General features: G+C 35.6%; 2 protein-coding genes across 2 annotated transcripts in view; both read right to left on the minus strand.

Moving 5' to 3' along the window:
• Nucleotides 1-1,494: 1,494 nt before the first annotated feature.
• On the minus strand, nucleotides 1,495-11,050 carry LOC134857168 (uncharacterized). Its single transcript, XM_063873545.1, has 8 exons — nucleotides 10,583-11,050; nucleotides 8,637-8,803; nucleotides 7,847-8,317; nucleotides 7,670-7,712; nucleotides 3,748-4,389; nucleotides 2,905-3,480; nucleotides 2,135-2,535; nucleotides 1,495-1,765 (listed from the first exon to the last, which is right to left on the minus strand). Exons 1-8 carry the CDS (start codon nucleotides 10,605-10,607, stop codon nucleotides 1,592-1,594), a joined length of 2,499 nt encoding a protein of 832 aa, XP_063729615.1. The 5' UTR covers nucleotides 10,608-11,050; the 3' UTR covers nucleotides 1,495-1,591.
• Nucleotides 11,051-14,164: 3,114 nt separating this feature from the next.
• The window catches only part of LOC134844513 (uncharacterized), a 51,729-nt gene continuing 42,421 nt past the window's right edge, over nucleotides 14,165-23,472 (minus strand). The window contains exons 10-12 of the mRNA XM_063861267.1: nucleotides 15,934-16,096; nucleotides 14,599-14,857; nucleotides 14,165-14,170 (exon numbers count right to left, since the gene is read on the minus strand). Of these exons, the coding sequence (XP_063717337.1) occupies nucleotides 14,165-14,170; nucleotides 14,599-14,857; nucleotides 15,934-16,096 (428 nt within the window). The remainder of the gene's footprint in view (nucleotides 14,171-14,598; nucleotides 14,858-15,933; nucleotides 16,097-23,472) is intronic.

The raw sequence follows: 23,472 nt of genomic DNA on the forward strand, positions 1-23,472 counted from the left end.
CAACAAGTTAACTCAGTTTTTGCAGTTGAGTACGAATGTCACTCTGATTTACTCTCTGAATGGCTCACATTATTAATACAAAAAAATATGAGGTGGTAGGGATATTGTAGAACAATTGCTTTCGTTGAAACAATAAAAAAGACAAATCGCCAGGGTGAATTATTATATCGATTGTTCGTGGTCGTGTTGTAATACAGAGTTGATCCGCGTTTGAACCAAAACCACATAGTCGCAACCTAAGTCAAACTCTGCGAAGTCTGAAAATAAGTCTGCAAAGTCTGAAAATAAGTCTGCAAAGTCCGAAAGAAAGCCTACAATGCCTGAACATAAGTTTGAAAAGTCTGAAAGTAGGTCTGCAAGGTCTAAACACAAGCCTGCAAAATTTGAAAAAGAGTCTGCAAAGTCTCAACATAATTCTGCAAAGCCTGATAATTATGAATTAAACTAAATTTAGTTCTAACCCCAAAATTTGTTGGTAGTGATGATGAAGAACCTTTGTGAACCTAACTTTTTAATGTACTCTTTGGTCTTAAAACGGAATCATTGATCCACATGTTCTAAGTCCAAAAACCTTTTGTCCAAAATAATAGTTAATGGTCAAAAAATGGTCAAAAAACTTGTCAAATAAAATTTTTTATTTAATGATCCAGTTTTCTCAAATAAGGTTTCCTTTATTAACTAAATGTCAATTTGCAGTGCAATGGTTTTTTAAATTCTAAGAATTTTGAGGATATATACGTTGCTTAAGTCAAATTGAAGTTTTTTAAATTAAATCCGCGAGTTTTTTGTGGATCATTGCGTTCAGGGATCATTGATACTTTTTTTTACTGCTTGTTGGCTATATTTTCAGTTTTGCGGGCTGGTTGAAAACATTCAGGGATTCGCCTTGATTTACGAGTAGAGTAGTCTTGTAAGAGTTTTGCAATTAGTTATTGCATGTTGAACAAGTTTTCTCTTTTACAAGCTGATTAAAAATAACAGGATGAAGAAAAAAAATAGTCGCATCTGATCAACTCGCCACCTAAATCCTCAGTCGCGACTAGGTTAAACATTGCGATGTCAAGACATGAATCGCACCAAAGCACAGTGTAACAATTTCTTTGACAAGTTCGTTTATCAGAGGTAGACAGACATCCAATATTTCAAAAAAATTACTTTCGTTCACACACTCACCTATCAATATATACACAGATACAAGCGAAGCAGAGCAGGTCTAACAAACAAAAAGGAGCAAATTTGAGCAAACATTCGAACGCGGTTCGACCTACAAGGTCGAAAACGGACATCGTTCTATTCGAACAGTCAAAAAATGTCATCATTTGACAGTTTCGGTTGAATTATGAGTCGAGTTTCTCAGCACGGGCGATGAAGAGGCCGACCCTGACAGAGCAGACAACCTCGGCACCTCGGAAACAGTTATTGCTGCTATACATTTCTGTGTTAACTTGACCAACCCTGAATGCGAACTTTCTCAGAAAATATTACTGACTAGTTTTATTTAATTTTCTAAGTAATACAACACAGAAGATTTCAGGAGATACACAAGATTACACAAAAAATTGGTCTAATTCGAGTTATTTTTTGATAGTTTCTAAATATCTGTTTCGGGTCCGGACGAGAAGTTCATTCCGCTTCCGTTGAGAGATGTGCCGTAGCTTGAGACATAGTTTAGATTTTCTGGCGTCGATTGGGGTTTGGATTCGCTATTGGTTAGGGTCGAATTTTGAGGTTCCTTTTCAATAGCCCAGCTGCAGTTCTTATCGTCCTTGAAAACACATAAGCATTAAAAATTGCACTAAGTTGTTCTTACGAATGGGCTAAAAAATATATTTTTAAAGTTTTTGCTTTTTCGAGCGCGCTACAAAATTTTTTAACGAAAGACTTTTTTTCTTGCTCATTAAATTTTAGGTTATCACAAAAGAGGACCGTTAAAAGGAAGCAAAAGGTTGACCGATAAACTTTACTAAAAACCAGTCACACAGTTTTAACGAAAACTTGTCCTATTAGTGTGATATGTTCCCATAAAAGCCAAGCTGAAACTTTTTTTAGTTTTTGGCAGTTTTGTGCTCAATTGGTCTATTTTTTTAAATTTTGATAATAATCTAATTGGGTGTAAAAAGTATTATGTTCTCACCTTAACAATTGTCAAATCGTCCAGACCGGTGATATAAAATGGTCTGCTCATAGTCGAGAAATCGTTCTGAATCTCTCGTTCATTGCTCATTTTCTTCTTCTCATATTCGGTCAAAGGTCGTTTCGTGAACAATTTCTTGACCTTCGAGAACGAGCCTGACCTTTTAGTCCTGGCTCTGGGGTCTGCCATTTGTCCCTCATTTTCAGCCGATGAAGTAGTCACAACAGAATTTCTGTAGGCCAGGTTTTTCGGTTGGAGTGAATTGCCAAAGACACGTGGTAGTGATGATTCATAGCAGAAATTGTTTTGTTGGTAACTGAGCCGCCTTATTGTATCGGGTTTTCCAGATTGGGGAAAGTAATTCTGGTCCACTTTTGTAACTAGTATTGGTGTGTTGCTGCCTGTTTCAAAGTTCACTAATTTTTATCAGCCAAAACTTATAAAGAAATTATACATTTTTCAGGCAAATAAGCAAATAGGATTGATGTATGCTTAGGAAATCTGTTACTGTGGTGTTATGACAAATTGCAAAAAAAAGCTTTCGAATTTTTAGAGAAATCAAAAAAAATTTACTGAAATTAGCTTTTTCTATTTCTGACCATTTTTCATGAGCGAGAAGTTTCAATTAGCCTAATTTAGTGGTAAATTCTCTCTTGCAAGCTTGTCCATTGTTTAGTTCTAGGTAAGTTTACAGGTTAAAAAATGCAGGGAAAAATTGGCATAAAAGTAAAATTTGATGATATATATTTCAAGACTAGCGTAAGACTTACTATTTGCATAATTGCCAGCAAATGACGATTTAGCACTAGGAGTAGGAGTCGGCCAGTCACCCCAAGTATTCTCCTGACCCCCCGCATTTGACCCTTTCTGACCTTTATTCTTCTTCCTCTTCAGTCCCTTGGGGGTCTTCAGGGTTTCCTTCAGGGTAGCGAACATCGGGTTGCTTTTACTGTCTTTATATTTTTTCGACTTTCGAACAGACTCTGGTTTTGGGTTAACTAAAGTCGCTTGCTTGTTGCAACTGTTGTCCAGATAAGACCCCTCGCTGTAGTTTCTAAACTGTGATATTTGGTGACTATGTCTAACCCAAATTGGGTATACTTTGACAGGTCCGCTGATCAGACACGACTCGACAAATTTAGTTGTCGTCAGTCCTCGTTTCGGGAATAGAAATGGAGTGTTCGAGTTTCTACGCGATTGAGGTGAAATTATGGACCCATTCGAAGAGTCAAATGTGTTTACCGCAGAGAGTGTATGACCCAAAGGGCTGTTCGGGTTGTAAAACGTGTGCGAATACTTTTTGAGATTTCGAGGCAGCGAAGTAACGGCAAATTCAGATCCTCCAACTACAACAAAAACATGACCGAATTCTTGTTGTACAAAAAACTCTGAATAGAAATACTGTAAATTCTGAAAAATTTAGCTCTACAAAAATCAAGTGTAACAGACGCTGTTTTCTTGTTATTTTTACCTATTACCTTACGAAAAACTGGTCTTAGAGCTATTTTTCAAGCTTTTGATCAATGATTTTTTAAAAGTTTCAAGGCCAATCCAGTTCAAATAATAAAAACTTTGTTTCTATGGTCGTATCAAGTTCAAATGTTCTAACTAACCTATCGTATCTGGTGATAACAAGTGCTTTGCAGGGTTTCTATCGTTCTTCCCCTCACTCGCAGCAGGACTACTAATCGGATTAACTTCTGCAGCAGAAGAGTACTGCTGATTATTAACTGGCTGGTTATGACTACTACTAGCAGTGTTACTATTCAGCACTTTGCTCTTGCGAAATGAGTCTCTATAAATTGACAAGAAACTATCTGAACTATCTTTTATACCATCTGATTTTCGAACACGTGACTTACTTTCTGGTGACGCAGAATTCAAATCATGTTTATGGTTATTTAACCCGTTTTGGGACAAACTATAGCCTTGCTTTGGTGATGCCAAAATAGATGAAACGTCCAAATCTTCGCAGTATCCATTTAGAACGTCAAAGTCGTCATCTTCAAAGAGAAACGCAGCATCGTCGGCTGATACTATGGGGGCTTTTGGGCTAAGTGTATTGACCCTACTGATATTTCTGGTCAATGTGCTTTTTCGGCCATCTTTGCCCAATAATTTATCCCCAGATGTGGTAGTTATATTTGACCTCTTATCTGATGATTCGGCCGCTATTGGGTTGGTACTCTGATTCTGCGTTTCGTCTGTGTCAGTTGGGTCAATTCGGTTATCAACGTGTCCATTGAGTACATTGTCTACAAACAAAATTACCCAATAAATGGCTTAGATTATAAAGTATGACCGTAAAGTCTTACGTGCGTATTCATTTTCAGAAGGCGTGTGTGGATAACTGTCAATTAGAACTTAATTTGTTACTAGGCTTATCTATAAAAGATTCATCTCTGAAGGGCATATAGGGAATAAATTTAGACATCCAAGGTCACGAGACCTCACTATAGAATGCAATCTTCGCATCCAGTATTGACAATGGACATGGGGATATTTAATGATGCTCCTACCTTTTGAGCCCAAATTTTGAGCAGCGATGGTGTAATGTTATCTAGAAGGGCAATTTTAGTAACATATCATCGTGATATGTGGCTATTCATTGAACTAGTCATAATTTTACCCTTTGAGAGCATTGAAAAAACGTTAGAATGTTAACTGTCAGTTGCGGTTTTGGGGGGAGGGGGTGGGGGGGGGGGGGGGGGTATGGAGGGGCTGTGGGAGGCTGCTTACCTTCCTCAGGGATTCGACCCCCTGTCGACCCAAAGGGTCCCCCCTTTGAACTATTTTGAGATATCCATTTTTGGCTGACGGACCCCTAAATTTTTCTGAATAAATATTAATTTTGAGGGGGGAGCGCGCGCCGAAAAACCGCGATTTTTTGGTCAACATTTTTCAAAAGTGCCTAAAAACGCCTCTTTTGGCCTTTTTTCAAAAATTTTCCCGCGGCGCAGAAAACTTGATCAAGCTACGGTCTTTATAGTGTTTCAAGAGAGCTCAGAAAATCAATTTAGTCGACCTTAAAAAAAAAGTTCGACAAAATTTTCAATTTTTTTTAAAATCCGTCCCCCCTCGAGAAATTTCTAGATCAGCGCCTATTAACGGTGGCTAAGAGTTCTTTATCTAGTTGTTTTCAAGCCTAACAAAAAAAAAGTATGTCTTGAGTATTTAAACCCCAGAGTATTGCATGGGGTATCACATTTTTAGAAATTTGTATGAATGATGAAATTTAAAAATAAATAAATTTATTTATTTTTCAGTTTTTTTTTGCTACTTTCCATTTACTCGTTATGTACAAAAAGATAAACAGGATATTTTTATCGACAAAAGTACCTCAATACAAACATCATTAGATTGCCTCAATTCAATTTGAAAAAATTTTGAGCCGAGTTAAATCACCGTGTATATCGCGAGCGTTGTTTGTCCCAAGTTGGCAAAAATGGCAATTTTCAATCACACCTTACTTTGCAAACAATGATGTTGATGAAATTGTTTAATTGATGAAAACTGTTTAAAAAAATTTTTAATTTGAGCCCGGGAAGTCATGTTTTTAAAATGCTATGCTTAAAAAAGCTTTTTAAAATGTCGAAAATGGCCTGAAGAAAAAAAATCACGCCCAGCGCAAATATTTCATTCTTTCTTGGAAAGTTGGAATAATTAGGAAAACTTTATGAGAAAATTATGCTCCTTTAAACTTTTCAGAGTAAAAAACCGACAACTGAAATTTTGAATGTAGCTTTTCATAATGGGCTTACTTTAAATGAAACTGGTATAAATAATTAGCTGAGATTATTACAAGAAAAACTATGCCGCTGCGTTTTGCATAACTTGGACCCAAAATTTTTCCGCTGAAAAAAAATTAGTTTAGGCATAATTTAGTTGATAAAAAATTACGCGAAAACTTTTTGTGTCAACTTCAAACACCATTAAACGAATTGAGCTTCTTACTTGACCGAATAAATTTGAGAAGGTAAAGTAACTCTTAATTTATAGAAAACTCTGTTTTACTGTCTGGAAACAAAAATAAGTAAAACTTACTATACAAAATGGATGTGTTTTGCTTAAAATAGATTTAAAACGCTTTTTAAGCTTTCAGATATTCCATTTTTGTAAACTTCGTAGGAATGGGTTAGGAACTCAATTTGATAAACTCAATTTGAAATTGACCCAGCCCTCTTCTAGTGGAAAACTAAAGGCTAAAGTTTTTCCAAACAAATTGAACCACACTGATTTTGTTGAAAATCCTTTTGTTAGAAATTACATTTTTTCTTCAAAAATTTTGTCTAATAGTTCGATTTACGAAAATCGCTTCAAAAAATAAGATTTTTATCTTTTTGTCCAGTCATTTCGAATGGGTACTCGATGTTCAAGGATTGTTTTGTTCGGATTCTGAAGTTTTCAAAAAAAAAACTCATTTTAATTTTTTATAGAAAAATTCAAATTTGCACGTAAACAGCCCTACCCCTGATGATGCGAAACTCTCGTTTTTTCACGATTATTTTGGGGGAAAATGTTTTATAAAACTGCACCCAACTTTCATATGTTTACTATGAAATTCCCCGCCACCAATTTCTGTCTACAACAAACGTTAAAACACTAAATTAACTTGAAAAAATGTTAAGATTATTTGCATCAAAAAACTAATTTTCTTCCCAGTCGCCTTATCAGAGGTAAGACTTAAAACGGGAAACTTTGAATTGTTCTATAAAAAATTAGAATACGTTTTATAGAAAACTTCAGAATCGAAACAAAACAATCTTGAAAATTGTGTACCGATTCAAAATATTCGGTCAAATTTAAAAAAAAAAAACAACGAAGAAAAAGAGGTTTTAATGGAGTTTTGAGAGATTTCAGAAAACCAATTTAATCAACACAGAAAACATCAACCTAATTGATGAAGTCCGTCTGTCGAATCAATATTGAAATATTATAATTTAGAAAAAGGCAAAATTAACGTGTTTTTTCTCTGGCTAAATTTTGTAGGTTAAATCTTTTAATCTATGATTTGTTTTTCTTTAAAACTAAATGCTTTTTTCAACTGGTCGTACTTTTAACCTCCGTAGCATGCTTTTTTTTAAAATATGTGGCCGTTGTACATTGTTTTGAGATAAAATAGATAATTTTATGTCTGTTTTTTTTACATCCAATTTTCTAAAGTCCTGCATCAAACAAACTCTTTTTTTCTGGTGAGAAATACTTATTTTCTAATCTAAAAATCTGATTAATTTTTTTTTGAAAAGTACAATAAAGCAAGGGTTTTCTTAAAACTTTTTATTTTTGATCTTACTTCTGATCAGAAATTAGCTAAATCTAGGCTATTTTTAGCTAGAAAAATTTATGCTTGAACACCGGATCTCCCGTAAGCAAGACGTTTGCGGTAACCGATCGTCAAGATGTCCTGGTTTCTAAAAACTAGTTGTATGCAACCTATGAAGTTGTATGCAGTTTTATTTCTCTCCAGATTAGAAGCATTTTTTGTTTGGTCGCGAATGAGCTTTGACAATGAGTTTCCAAAAGTCATGAAAATACCTGATTTGACACAACTTCCACCGTCCGATTTATCCTGGTGGATCTAAAACAAAATCATAAAACTTTTTTCCAATACTGTCAACTCAACTCATAAAATTCTGTTGCATTTAGTGTGGTGGAATCTCTTCGCGAAAATGAACTCAATGTATTTCAATCAAAAAAATCTACTTGACTTACTTTGCGACTCTCGATGCTGCCGTCTCTCGCTATGACGTTGAACGACTTCGAGATACTCTCGCTCGTCGAATCATTCAACTGACTCAGTCCTATCGGTTTTTTCCACCGCGTACTCACAGGTGTATTCTCAGCCGAAGCCTCCAACGAAACAATAAATTTCCCATCGCGAATCGGAAACATCGACGACGACAACTTCCGAATCGAGTTGCGGTACTTAAGTCCGAACTGGTGTCGCTTCTCGGTTATATCCACTGGTGAGAACTCGTGATGGTTGAATGACTTATTTCGGAAGGAGTTCAAGTTTTGAGTGTGTTTATTACTGAGGTCGTCGGAAGCTTGTTCCAGCATAGATGATGCTCGGTTTTTTTCCTTTGGCGAGGGGGTTTGGAGGGATCTGAGAGATTTGAAACTGAACGGAGATTGAGGCACATTGTTTCCGCTAGAAGGCGAGAAACACTGCGGCGCGTGTTCCTAGAAATTAAACAATTGAAAAAGAATTGAAAAAAGAAAAGGAATTGAAAAAGAAAACTCACAGAAAGTTTTGGTAACAAATTTGAGTGAGCCCGTAAAAAAAACCATTTTCTCCGAAATCTACAAAATGTTATTCGGTCACAAAAATAGTTTTGCAAAAGTCTCTTGAGAAAAATCCTTTTTTAAAAGGGTGAGCCATAACAAGTTTTGTAGCCACATCTCAAAAGCGCAACTCTTTCTTTGAAGCCACATTTCGAAAGAAACAATTGCAGCTTTTGGTCTTGTAGAATTTTTGTTGAATTACACAAATTGCTCTTACCATTTCTAAGTCACTTTTAGCTTGAAAGATATCTTCTGTTTTTTCTTGCACCAGCTGTGATTCACTATCTATTAGCAGATGAGGTTCTTCAGTTTGCATGGCCACATCGCGAAAGAAACAGTTGCGGAACTTCTGCTGCATAGTTGGCAAATCTTGTTTGGGAACAGCTGAAAAAAAATGTCGTTGACTAATCATTAGCATAAGTGACTTTAGCGCCCAGAAAATTCATGCAGAATTTACGTGAAATATTTAACGCAACTTGATCATGCCCAATACTTCCAGTGAAAATCTCAAAAAATTTTTCGATATGTATTTGCAAATGAATTTTTGGTCGCACAAGTATTTTGATTTCAATCTTCATAGTTTCTGCGGGTTCTACTTGAGTCGGTCATAACTTTAAAAAATCATAAAAATCACGTTAAAAAATAGAAAAAGTTTTACGCAAAAACATCAAAAAGTTAGTCACAAGTACGTCATCATTACGAGGCTAAACTGTGCACTGGATAGGCGCACAATTTTGTGTTTGTATCTTCGTAGATTCCAGAGACAAACCTTTACGCATATTCCAAAATGTAAGTGGAATCCACTTACAAAATTTCCGTGGATTCCGCGAACAAATACCTGTAACGTAAATTTTGTCGAAACATTTGTTGAGTCGCGGACTCTGCAACAAGCAAATATATCTAATTGTTCTGGGTTCCGCAACTGTAAGTGTATTCCGCAAAATGTATGTGGAATCCGCAAATGTAAGCTGATACTGTTGCGGATTCCACAAATTCGCCTATTTTGGAGCGATTTTGAGCGGTACAGTGTCTTAGGTATTTGTTTGCGGAATTCAAAACATCAAGAAAGATCAAAGAAAAAAAGCAAATGTTGCGGATTACGCGACAAATATGATTGTGGCCTGTTGCAAAATCCACTTGCAATACACAGAATGCACAGTTTGGCCTCGCAATTCATCCCCTTTCCCCTGAAATTGCTTTGCTGAACTCCCAGGTTGACCAAAACTGCTTATCATATAATGTCTATATATGAAAAACTTCTTACCATACAATTCCATACATACGTACAGTAAATTGTATGAAATCTCTATGATAAACTTTTTTCAAATATGAAAATTGTACGATAGATGTTTTTGCATAAGCAAAATACTTTTTCAATATCTATATCTAGATTTTTTTTCAATATCTAATTTCCGAAACTTTTCGGATTGTGTTCGTAACCATACGCAAGTGACAAAGAACTTGGTTTACTCGAAGCACCAAAGTTTGGACAAATGTATAACGAAAGTAACAAATTTTAATATTTGGCAAATTTTCAACTATAACTAATTTTAAAGTTTTGAACGTTTTAATTATCAGACATTGATTAAGGCATACATAAGCATACCATAGAAAAGAAATAGGATATTTCAGTTTTTTTGAAAAACAATCTGAGGCGAAAAGGAAAAAAAATCCAAAATTAATGTACCAAGTACGTTATGCACACAAAAAAAAATTTGCATGCAAAATTTTTTTTCTGGAAAATGTGTGTTAGAGTACAAAATTCGATTTGCGGTTGAAAAAAAACAAAAAAATTTAGGGCAATTTTTTTGTCGCCATCAAAAAATGGCGGGAAAAGTTTTTGTGTCGCTATCAAAAAATGCTATTCAAACAATTTCCATATATGGGAACTGCATGATAAGCACTTTTTCAAAAAAAAAACAAAAACATCAAATTTTTTATCATCAGACAGTTTTATTAAAATCCAACAGCCGAAGAATTTAGTTTATTTTTTTTCAACCATTTTTCGAAATTATACGAGAATTGTATGACAAGCATTTTTCCATGCGCTTGATGTATTGGATTGTATGATAAGCTTTTTCGGTGTATGGAGGTCAAGCCGCGCTCCTAGCCAAGACGAAAATAAAACTGAATTATTCTATATCTAAGCTTTGAAATACTAACCAGGTTTAAGCGACTCGTTTTTCATTGATATTTCTGACACCAAACTAAGTCGGCTTGTTTCTTGTTCGGCCAAGTCATTTTCGTTTTCACTTCCCGACTCAAATGGCCGAACAACTCTGTTATAATGCAGGTTTACAAACTGCTTTCTCGAGTCAGGGTTTGAACAGAAGTTAACTCCAACCTTTTTTTCACTCAAAACTTCGCTGAATTCTTCGTTCGAATTTTTGCCTAAACTCAGATTTTTTAGCTCTTCAGTTTCGTGTGGTTTGAACGAAGAAGCAGAAGCAAAAAGTGGATTTTCGACTAAATCATCATTCGGCTCGTTGAGCTGGTTTCCACTTGTTGCATCTTCAGCGCTTGATTTTCTTGTTGATTTTGCTTTTTCATCGTGAACAATCGAGTTTTCATCTATTTTTTCAGGATCTAGTTCCGAGTAATAACTCTGAACACTGAATCGTCCTTCGTTACTGATTTGGAATCAAGTTAACTGCAGGCTCACCAAAGGTGACTTAGTTGTTAGTTTTCAAATTTTTTGACAAAAAATTGTCAGTATCAACCTAACTTGAAATGAAAAAGAAAGTTTTTAGAGGCCACCGGTGGGTTAAGCAAATCTACGATTGAGGTGCTATTTTACTCTATGGTTGTCGGCATGTTTTGAGAACTTAATTAAAAACGGCGCTATAAATAAATACACGCGCTGATTGCAGAGCTGAATAGCTTTCAAAATAACACAGTTTTTTTTGTAGTTAGAAAACATTAATTAGAAAAAAGCAAGATCTTCACAAACTGATTAAATTTTCAACAAGTTAAGAAACCACGCGACAATTATCTGGCACACAGAACATATGGTTAACAGAGACACGGAGGAAACAGATTCTAAAACTTTTTCAGTGTTTTTACAAGACTTCAGATCACTGCCCCGAAATTTTGAAGAATTTGAATTACAAGCAGAGCAGTTGTCCCAAGGTCCACATATCATTTGTTTAACTGAAACCTGGCTCAAAAATAACTGTGACAATGATGTTTTCCAAATTCAAGGATACGAACCACTCTATAGTTGCGCCAGTTTTAAACGAGGAGGAGGTGTTGACATCTATGTTAGCACTGGGTCAGACCATAGGATAATATAACAAAAAGAAAGATAACAATATCCAAATCTTGTCAGTTCTCATAAAAACCCAAATAAATCAGAAAGTTGTAGTAACCTGTGTTTACATTCCACCAAATTCTCTAAACAACGCTACATTCGAAAGCCTGCAAAATTATTTGGATGGATTAACGCTAGGGCCTGAAACTGAACACATAGTTTGTGGTGATTTCAATGTAAACTTTCTGTTAAATTTGACAAAACTAATGAAAATTGAGGATATTATGATAGGAAATGGCATGTTAGAAAACAAAATGAGCTGCCTCCCAACAAGCGTGACAGAACGTAGTAGCACTTTGATTGATTTGTTTTTCTGTACATCAGTTTCTCAACAAAAATTATCAAAAATTCAGCGGCTGATCATTTTGGTGTCCATTTTTTTTCAAATTTTGTGAAAAAGGACATTTTTATTGACAAAAATTTTGCTAGAAACTGGAACAAGTTAAAAAATAGGGATATAAGTGGGAAATTAAGTTTTCATTTGCAGCATGAGATTGGCAAAGGTATGCAGTTATGGAATCTCGAAGACCCTCAAAAGACTTCTCGGATATTGTAAAAAAGTAAGTTTTATCCTTTTGAAGGCAGTTGATACTTTTTTTTCAAAGCGTTTACTAGTACAATCAGAAGGACATCCATGGATTGACAATGAAATTTAAAAATGCAGCAGCAAAAAAGCGACGCTTACGACAAAAGTTTTTTAATTTTAAAACAACGGATGCCCGGAACAAATATAGTTACAAAATAAAAATATCAAAAACCTAATCATCCGTACAAAAACGAAATTAGTATCAAAATAAATTAATGCTTTAGTCTAATTGTAAAACGAAAACTTTTTTCGATACTTTCAAGGAAATGAGAGGTAAAGGGAAAAATTCCAAATCACTGAATCTGTCGAAGGGGGACGCTGAGCATTTTAACGAATACTTTGCAAATATTGGCGCCGGACTTTCACAAAGCAAACCAAATTGCATAGAAATTAAAGTTATCCGTCAGCAGCAATCGATCTGTTTGAAAAAAGAATGATTTAATTGAAATTAATGAAGTAATTGAAAGTATAAAAAATTAATTCAGTACAAATTGCTATGATATCAACACTGCTCTCGTCAAGCATTTAAAAACCATACTAGCAGGCCTTTTGACTGAAATTTTTAATGACTGCCTAACCTCAGGTGAATCTATCCAAATTGTTTTAAAAAATGCAAAAATTGTACCAGATTTCAAAGAGAGAGACATCAATGACCCCTCAGACTATAGACCAATCTCGCTTCTTCCAGTTCTGGGCAAAATGTTTAAGCTCCTAATTTTTAAACGAGCTCAATCATATGTAGACAAGTTAAATGTCAACCAAAACACTCAGTTTGGCTTCAGATCAAAAAGAAGCACTGTTGACGCCATCCTTACATTGTTGGAAGAAGTTTCAACATCGCTATCGAACAAAATACTAACTGTTCAGAATACTTTTTTAGACCTAACAAAGGCTTTTGACACAGTTGATCACTCTAATCTTATAATAAAATTGGAACATATGATATTTAGAGGGCCTGTCTTAAATCTCTTGGAATCTTACATTGACAATCGCTATCAGTACATCAAAAATAATTCTTTTAAGACCGAACTTAAACTGGTATCTTTTGGTGTACCTCAGGGATCTATCCTTGGCCCGCTTTTGTTCATACTCTACAAAAACGATCTACAATTAGCCACAAAAAACACAGAGGTACTTTTGTATGCCACTTTTCTGAATTCTACAAACAACAAAGACTATATTGCTTTCGCACACCAATCGGCTTTGCTTGAAGTAAATGATTGGATAGACAAGAACAAATTGACACTGAATGTCAAAAAAAAAACCAAGACCATGAGATACTGTCTGAGCAAAAAAACTGAAAAAAAAGACCAGTCAAATATTTTTTAAATGACATACAAATAGAAGATAGAGTATGTGTTATATATCTTGGAATTCACCTTGACTGTAAATTGAATTTTCATCAGCATATTGATAAAGTAAAATACAAAATTTTGCAATTATGTGGAGTTTTTTTCAATTGAGAAAGTTTCTAACGGGACGGCAATTAATACTTGCGTATAAAAGTTATGTGCAACCAATCGTCCAATATGGAGTTTTAATTTATGCAACTACCGACAAAACCAAAATGTTAGAACTGGAAATGAAAATCAGAAGGCTAATCAGAATACTTTTTTTATAAACACAAATGGATTCAATCACTGAAATTATGCCTGAAAAAATATATATACCGTAAGAGAAGTTTTTTGCGTACGAAGTTCTGAAATTAACCTAGAAAATTATTCGAAAAGAGTGCCAAGTTGATACCTTGAAATACTCCAGTACTGAACAAGAATTAAACGTGATATTTTCAAAGAGAAAACCAAATCAAAAGAAACTATAAATAGAAACAAACTCAACAGATGGTCGATTACACCTAAAGTTAGAACAATTTTTAACTTTGTATTAAATTTTTTTCCGGCCTGGGTCAGTTTCTTAAATGGGGCTTCTCAGTTTCAATTAAATTGTTTTAATCATAATTTTTATAGATATTTGAAGCAAAACCTTTTTGTCAGCTTTGAGGGGTATAGTCGGAACGAGCGATCTTGTTTTCACTAAAAAAATTAGAGGTTTAAAAATTTCTTGAAAAACTGAAAATGTCAGAAAAATTTTGCACAGCAATAGATAACTGAGCATTACAAACATTCATGAGCCGTTACACATTCGATTAAAATCGACCTTATCTGCGAAGTAACCGGATAAAAACAAATGCCCCGTTTAAACAGGATGACCGAACACGAGGGCCACCAACCGCTAACTATTCGAGCAATTTAGAAAAACGTAACTAGAGCTTTTAAAGTTAACTTGATCCCTAATTTCGCTCGACTCCGTTCCGCGTCGCATTCTGAGCTCCCACAGTCTGCTGAGACTGGCGGCCCTGTTTCGGATGTCATCTTCCGAGAGTCCTTCGGCGCTGTCGGAGTAGTTGCACTGAAGAGTGGTCACTAAGTCGCTGAAGATGCTCTTGCTGTCTCCTCCTATGAAGCTGTGTCTCGTTCTGAACATGGGACTCCTCAGCTCTTTGATCCTCCTGCTGATGTCTTGATTAGGAAACACTGGATCCCTAGAAGAGCTTCATTTTTTTTATTTGAAGTCAGGCAGTTTAAATGCAATATACCAGAGATCAAGTAAGTTCTTAGGTGACATTAGTACTTTTAATGGTCAGATTACAATGTCAGCATAGTCCCGTGGGCGCGAGGGGGGGGGGGGGGGGGGGAGTGGCAAGGACGTGAGTAACCTTATTAAATTTAGAAGAATGTCACCGATTAAGTAACGCATGTTGATTAAGACCATTTATCCACGCGGGAAAGGACCAACACAGAGCTGTACAGCTCATCACGGCGAACCGCTGTTGTGCCCCTGTTTAAGAACTACATGCAATTTTTTGGTTATTTTTCTGGGCTGGGTAATGTTGCTTCACCCTCAAGCAACGAGCATTTGCTTTGTTTTATTTGCACCATCTGATTTGCCACTCGCACCATCTGAAACCAAAATTAAATCTACATAAACGATTTTAATGTTAATATTCCTCAAAGCATGATGAATACACCGTGAAAACAGAGGAACAAAAACAACTGAAGTTGAAAGAAAGAAATCTCATATTGGTTTATATAGTAAGTTAAATATGATAAGTTGTTGTGTAAAAACAATGATTCTGATTGGCCAAACAATGATTCTGATAAAGCAGGTGACAAATAGCAGCACTCATTCATAGTGGTGCCATCGCTAGCAGAACTTGAGTTAGGAGAGGAAACCAGGGCTACAGGGGAACCAAGAGGAAAAAACGCATTTCTACAACGCCCCACTCAATTTTTTTGGCCATTTTTTTACCAAGAGCCTGCCTTTTGGTACTATTATGCGTCAGCAAAATTCGGCCGCGCAACACAGAATTTTTGAAAAGCCCATATTATAATTTGATAAGGAATGCGCGCCAAAAAATCTTGAAAAACCTTTCAACTTGTTTTGTTAAACCCCCCCCCCCCCCCCGCCGAAGTCAAAACATTCATGCGCACGCTCGAGATCGGCTATCAAGTCGATTCAAATATACTCATACCTGAGAGGCTTAGTGCTCCTTATTATAACATAACTTGCCAAGTTAGTGAGTATATTTTTGTAAAAGGAGTTAATTTTTTAGCTTACATTTGCTCTTCATTTTGCTGTCTGTTAAGCTCCTTTTTTGCATCTTCGTCATTTATGGCATCTGACAGCAGATTCACCAGAAGGGACATCCTGGACGCTGACTTTTTATTCGATGTCACCTCGTCGTCGTTCTCCTTTTTTTCCTCTGTTTCAACATTAGCACCTAAGATATTATTCAACTTAAACAAAAATAGATGAAAGTGTGTCTTTTCCGTGTGCAGTATCTTGAATTCTGCCGAACTATAAATGAAAAAAGAACAGTTTTGTAACTAAAAGTACTGTACATTCAACCAAAATTTTGAAACATCTTTACTGATTCCTCCGATAATATTCTTCCTCCTCCAATGGTAATTTTGTACTTTCAGAACCACGGGAAAAAATGTAAATTTTTGCTTCAAAAGAGCAAATCTAGGGAAACCTTGTGATTAACTGTCCGCAAATTAGTAAATTACAGGGTTGCAGGTTTGAAGCAAGGTTGATGAAACTATTTAAAATAATCTAGTTTGATAAAAAACAAAACAACTCATAATTTTGAATCGTTAATTGTCTAGTTCATCAGAACTCGTTCAAGGTGATTTTTTTGTTGCAAAATTTTCAAAAAAAGTCATCGGGAAATTGATTTCACGAACTCAAAACTAACTGTTTATGGGAAAGCTTATGAAATTGGCTTTCTCCGTAAATACAGTACAAGACATTTCAATGTCTTCAACTTGAATAAATTCTCACATTTCAATGTCTGGGAAAAGTATGCCAGCCCAATGAAAAAAATTTAATCTCCATTACTGATATTTGGAGATTAAATTTTATCTACCTGCCAAAAGCGCATCACCTGCTGGATTCTTGTGACTTCGGTCATTGTTCTGCTTATTGCATAAGATCTCAATTCAACTTTCTATGTTTTGTCTTTAAACTAGTCTTAGTTTATTTCAGAATCACCACCATTATCATATTTTTTCTTAAACTATCCTAAGTTCAAAAGTCTACTAACTTTTTTCTATTAGAAAAACCGTTCCCTTTTATCCATTTTAAATTAGTTTAAACCTACACTTTTACAGTCTTGATTTAGTCTTAACTATCTACGTTTTTTTCATAGCGCAGTTGAACGAGTCAAACGTACGAGCGCTTGATCTTTTCTTGAACAAATCAACAAGCAAAAATCACCAAGATTGGGAAAAACAGGTCAAAAAGTTCTACTTACCTTATTGCTTAAGATCAAGTTGACATTGAAGACGTAATAAATCTACCTACCAGATCAAATTTTAACTATGCAATTCCAGAACGTTCGAAAACGACCGAAGTTCAAACTCAGCAACAAGCTGAAATAAAGGAGAGGAACCGACAATAGATACTGGCATATAATGAGGATGTACGAAAAAGAAAAACCGAAGACAATGCAGAACAAATTGAGTTACAAATTGGAGATATGGACAAGAAAGTGAAGTGTCGACTATACTTAGCCGTGGCAAAGGCTTCATACACATTAAGCCTGGTGAAACGGTCCTTGACATCAATTTGCCGAAATCTGGAAATTTTTCAAAACCAATTTCTCAGTAACTAAAAATTTAAAATTTGAAAGACAAAATTTTTTCGGTCGGCGATAGAAGGAACACAAGTCACTGCAGCACTTTCATGAAAGGGACGACCTGGACCCTGACTTTTTATTCGACGTCACCTTATCGTCGTCTTACTTTTTCTCCTCTATTTAAAAGTTAGAAACTAAGAAAATTTTCAATTAAACAAAAATAGTTGTAAGTGCGTCTTTTCCATATACAGTATCTTGAATTCTACCGTACTGTAATTGGAAACAGACTCATGAAAATTTATTTTCATGACTAAAAAGGACCGCAGATTTATTAGAAAAAATGGGTCAAAAATTTCCAATTAACAAATAATGCTCAAGATTCAGACATTGAAGATGTGATAAGCCCGCCGACCGATTTAAATTATGCAATTACAATTCCAGAATCTTTGGAAACGACCAATGACCAAACCATGCGACGGGTTAAGAATGAGGTGAAAAACAGAATATGGATCTTGGCATATAATGAAGAAGTGCGAAAAAGAAAAGCCGAACTAAAAACCAAAAAAAAATGTGTTTAAAATGGAATTATACACAAGAAATTGAAGACTCCAACAGGAAAAGCAGACCAACAGTGGTTCGCAAACAGGAACCCTGGTAAAATGATCCTAGACATCAATTTGGAAAACTCTGAGAGTTACTTCAAACCAGTTTTATAGTAACTACAAAGTTAACGAACGAAAGATATAATTTTTCGATCCGAGACAAAAAGACCATAAATCACTGGAGCAGTTTCATCAAATCTTTTCAGAACTACCCAAGAACTGTAAAATTGGATATCTGGAGCCTGAATTGGTTGGGATGTTTTATTTTCTAATTTAAGGAACCTTGGTCAAGGAACCAATATACAACCCAGAGCAACACGTACTAGCTTACGTCCTAGTTCTTAAAAAAGGCAAGATAATAGTTTAGGTAAAAACGAACAGACATTGAACTTTGTAGAAAAGTGAAATGTTGAAACTGTGCACAACAATGAACAATAATTCAAAAATTAGCACCTCTCATCATGCCCAAGCAGGGATCGAAATTATAACAACTGCGGCTACAAAAGCATTTCGCCAAAGATTGTAGAAGTTGTGCCCGAACAGAAAAAGTTTTGCATAAAAAAAACTCAAATCTCCCCGAACAAGGACCCCATCGGGATAACCCACAGGAAAATGCTGAATTCAAAGACAACCTTGGTACTTTTTTAGTCTTATCTATAGATAGCGATAATGAAGTAAATGTCATTAAAAACCAGAATGAGAGGGGAATCAGAACAGTTTTAACGAATGAGGGCTACCAATTGAGAAACACTGACATTGTCAATCGGAAACACTGACAAAAACACAAATCGATTCGGCCAGCCCGATATTTTTTATGAAAAATGACCAACTCCTGAAGTCAACTATTCTTAGTTCAAAAGTCTACTAACTTTTATCTACAAGAAAAACCAATCCCTGTTATCCTTTTGCAATTGATTTGAACATACATTTCAACAGACATAGATTAGTTTTAACTACACGTTTTTTCCATAGCGCAATTGAACGAGTCAAACCTACGAGGGCTTGAAAATTTCTTGTACAAATAAACAAGCAAAAATCGCCAAGATTGGGAAAAATAGGTCAAAAATCTCTTCTAACAACTATCGCTAAAGATCAAGATGACATTGAAGACGTGATAAACCCCCCTACTAGACCCAACTTAAACTATGCATTTTCAGAACCTTCGAAAACGACCGAAGACAAAACCCAGCAACAGGCAGAAATAGAGATGAGGAACCGACAATAGATACTGGCGTAAAATGAGGACGTACGAAGAAGAAAAACCGAAAACAACGCAAAAAAAATTGGGTAAAAAATTGGAGATATGGACAGCAAAGGGAATTGTGGACCATAATCAGCCGAAAGGAGGTCCAACAATGCTTCACATAGAGGAACCGTGGTAAAACGATCGTAGACAAATATTTGCAGAAATCTGGGAAGTTTCAAAACCAATTTCACAGTAACTACAAATTTAACATACAAAAAAATAATTTTTTTGGTCAGCGATGGAAGAACCACGAATTACTGGAGCATTTTCATGAAAGGAACATTCTGGGCCCTGACTTTTTTTGAAAGAACTCTTCAAAGTTCTTTCTCATCACTAAAATGGACCGCAGATTTAATGGAAAAAATGGGTCAAAAATTTCCAATTAACAAATAATGCTCAAGATTCAGACATTGAAGATGTGATAAGCCCGCCGACCGATTTAAATTATGCAATTACAATTCCAGAATCTTTGGAAACGACCAATGACCAAACCATGCGACGGGTTAAGAATGAGGTGAAAAACAGAATATGGATCTTGGCATATAATGAAGAAGTGCGAAAAAGAAAAGCCGAACTAAAAACCAAAAAAAAATGTGTTTAAAATGGAATTATACACAAGAAATTGAAGACTCCAACAGGAAAAGCAGACCAACAGTGGTTCGCAAACAGGAACCCTGGTAAAATGATCCTAGACATCAATTTGGAAAACTCTGAGAGTTACTTCAAACCAGTTTTATAGTAACTACAAAGTTAACGAACGAAAGATATAATTTTTCGATCCGAGACAAAAAGACCATAAATCACTGGAGCAGTTTCATCAAATCTTTTCAGAACTACCCAAGAACTGTAAAATTGGATATCTGGAGCCTGAATTGGTTGGGATGTTTTATTTTCTAATTTAAGGAACCTTGGTCAAGGAACCAATATACAACCCAGAGCAACACGTACTAGCTTACGTCCTAGTTCTTAAAAAAGGCAAGATAATAGTTTAGGTAAAAACGAACAGACATTGAACTTTGTAGAAAAGTGAAATGTTGAAACTGTGCACAACAATGAACAATAATTCAAAAATTAGCACCTCTCATCATGCCCAAGCAGGGATCGAAATTATAACAACTGCGGCTACAAAAGCATTTCGCCAAAGATTGTAGAAGTTGTGCCCGAACAGAAAAAGTTTTGCATAAAAAAAACTCAAATCTCCCCGAACAAGGACCCCATCGGGATAACCCACAGGAAAATGCTGAATTCAAAGACAACCTTGGTACTTTTTTAGTCTTATCTATAGATAGCGATAATGAAGTAAATGTCATTAAAAACCAGAATGAGAGGGGAATCAGAACAGTTTTAACGAATGAGGGCTACCAATTGAGAAACACTGACATTGTCAATCGGAAACACTGACAAAAACACAAATCGATTCGGCCAGCCCGATATTTTTTATGAAAAATGACCAACTCCTGAAGTCAACTATTCTTAGTTCAAAAGTCTACTAACTTTTATCTACAAGAAAAACCAATCCCTGTTATCCTTTTGCAATTGATTTGAACATACATTTCAACAGACATAGATTAGTTTTAACTACACGTTTTTTCCATAGCGCAATTGAACGAGTCAAACCTACGAGGGCTTGAAAATTTCTTGTACAAATAAACAAGCAAAAATCGCCAAGATTGGGAAAAATAGGTCAAAAATCTCTTCTAACAACTATCGCTAAAGATCAAGATGACATTGAAGACGTGATAAACCCCCCTACTAGACCCAACTTAAACTATGCATTTTCAGAACCTTCGAAAACGACCGAAGACAAAACCCAGCAACAGGCAGAAATAGAGATGAGGAACCGACAATAGATACTGGCGTAAAATGAGGACGTACGAAGAAGAAAAACCGAAAACAACGCAAAAAAAATTGGGTAAAAAATTGGAGATATGGACAGCAAAGGGAATTGTGGACCATAATCAGCCGAAAGGAGGTCCAACAATGCTTCACATAGAGGAACCGTGGTAAAACGATCGTAGACAAATATTTGCAGAAATCTGGGAAGTTTCAAAACCAATTTCACAGTAACTACAAATTTAACATACAAAAAAATAATTTTTTTGGTCAGCGATGGAAGAACCACGAATTACTGGAGCATTTTCATGAAAGGAACATTCTGGGCCCTGACTTTTTTTGAAAGAACTCTTCAAAGTTCTTTCTCATCACTAAAATGGACCGCAGATTTAATGGAAAAAATGGGTCAAAAATTTCCGACTAACAATTAGTTTTTAAGGTTCAGATATGGAAGATGTGATAAGCCGACCGACCAGACCCGATTCAAACTATGCAATTCCAGAGCCTTTGAAAACTACCGAACACCAAACCCTGTAACTGGCTAAGAAAGAGGAGAAAAATAGACAATCGATCATGGCATATAATGAAGAAGGGCGAAGAAGAAAAGCCGGAGACAACGCAAAAAAAATTGTGTTAAAAATGAATATATAGACACGAAATTGAAATCTCCAACAGGAAAAGCAGACCATTAGTGCCTCGCACACAGGAACCCTGGTGAAACGTTCCTAGACATCAATTTGGAAAATTCTGGGAGTTACTCAAAACGAATTTCATAGTAACAACAAAGTTAACAAACGAAAGATATCATTTTTTGGTCCGAGACATAAAGACCACAAATCACTGGATCAATTTCATGAAATCTTTTCAGAACTGCCGACGAACTGTAAAGTAGGAGATCTGGAAGCGGAATTGGTTAGGGATGTTTTATTTTCTTTTTTAAGGAACCTCGAAAATCAGAAAAAAATGTGCATTGAAATTTCAACCCAGAGCACCACGTGTTAGTTTACGTCCTATTTCAAGAAAAAGGCAAAAAAATAGTTTATATAAACAGGAACAGATTGAGTTTTGTAGAAAAAGTGAAATGTTGAAACTGTGCAAAACAGTTAACAACAATTCGAAAAAGAGCACCTCATTTCATGCCCAGGCAGGGATCAAAATTGTAACAACTGTGGCTACAAAATCATTTCGCCAAAGATTGTAGAACTTCTGCCCGAACAGAAACAAACGTTGTTTAACAAATTTTTCAAATATCCCCGAACAACGACCCCATCGGGACAACCCACAGGACACTTCTGATTTCGAAGACAATCTTGGTATTTCTTTATCTTGTCTGTAGATAGCGATAATGAATTAAATGTAATCAAAAACCAGTTAGACAGGGGAATCAGAACAGTTTTCACGCATGTGGAATGCCAAATGAAGAAACACTGATGATGTCAATCGGAAAATTTATCCCATTTGCAACGGAAATACCAAGTGATTCGGCTAGCCCGGTGTTTTTTATGAAATTGACCGACTCCACAACCTCAAAATAATAGACAGATTTTTGAAAATTGATGCGGTGGACGAATTTACAAAGAAGGCTTATCAACGATTTGGAAATATCATCAATGTCATCGAAAATAATTGTGTCAAAAATTTAATCAAAAGGCTGGGATGCTAAGAACCACAAATTATACATATCAGAAGACGCAGAAAAAACTATCCAACAACATTCTGCCAAAGCTTGGATTAAAATAATCACCACAGCAGGCCCATGCCGCAAACTTGGTACACAGACAACTCTCATCGAGAGACAGTTGTATCAGATCAGATTCGAATCGGTTATTTGTACTGTTTCAACACCCCACTCGCCTCAAACAAGTGAATTCGGATTGTATTTATCTACCAAATTTCCGGCATTAATATCTAGGGTCGTTAGACCAAATTTTTGGTAAATAAATATTTAATCGGACCACCAAAATTGATTCAAGTGAAGGGAAAACGTACACCTCTAGAACTATTTCCAAAAAATAAACATTGTACCGATCAACTAATGAAGTATTTACCAAGTTTCTGGCTATGTTATCTAGGGTTGGTAGATCAAATTTTTTTCGTAGATACTTTTTTCATCGAACCACTAAAACCAATCCAAGTGAAGGGAAAACGGAAAACGTATACCTATACACCTATTTCCAAAAGATAAACGTTGTACCGACCAATTAACTACTAAATGACGGCTACATAGAAAAACTTTCAAGATGCTCTGAAGATTGTTTTGTTTCCTCATTCCTTAGAAATGCAAAAAGAGTTGGGTCGATCAAACTGTCTGTGAACTCCAAAATATTTTAAGGAAA

Source organism: Symsagittifera roscoffensis, chromosome 1, assembly GCF_963678635.1.
Source record: "Symsagittifera roscoffensis chromosome 1, txSymRosc1.1, whole genome shotgun sequence".
NCBI lineage: Eukaryota > Metazoa > Xenacoelomorpha > Acoela > Convolutidae > Symsagittifera > Symsagittifera roscoffensis.

Coding starts and splice junctions, on each gene's coding strand:
- LOC134857168 (XM_063873545.1), bottom strand. CDS start 10,607: ATGAAAAACGAGTCGCTTAAACCTG. Junction 8,804..10,582: donor AAACGAGTCGCTTAAACCTG/GTTAGTATTTCA, acceptor ATTTTTTTTCAG/CTGTTCCCAAACAAGATTTG. Junction 4,390..7,669: donor TGGAAGTTGTGTCAAATCAG/GTATTTTCATGA, acceptor TTTTGTTTGTAG/ACAATGTACTCAATGGACAC.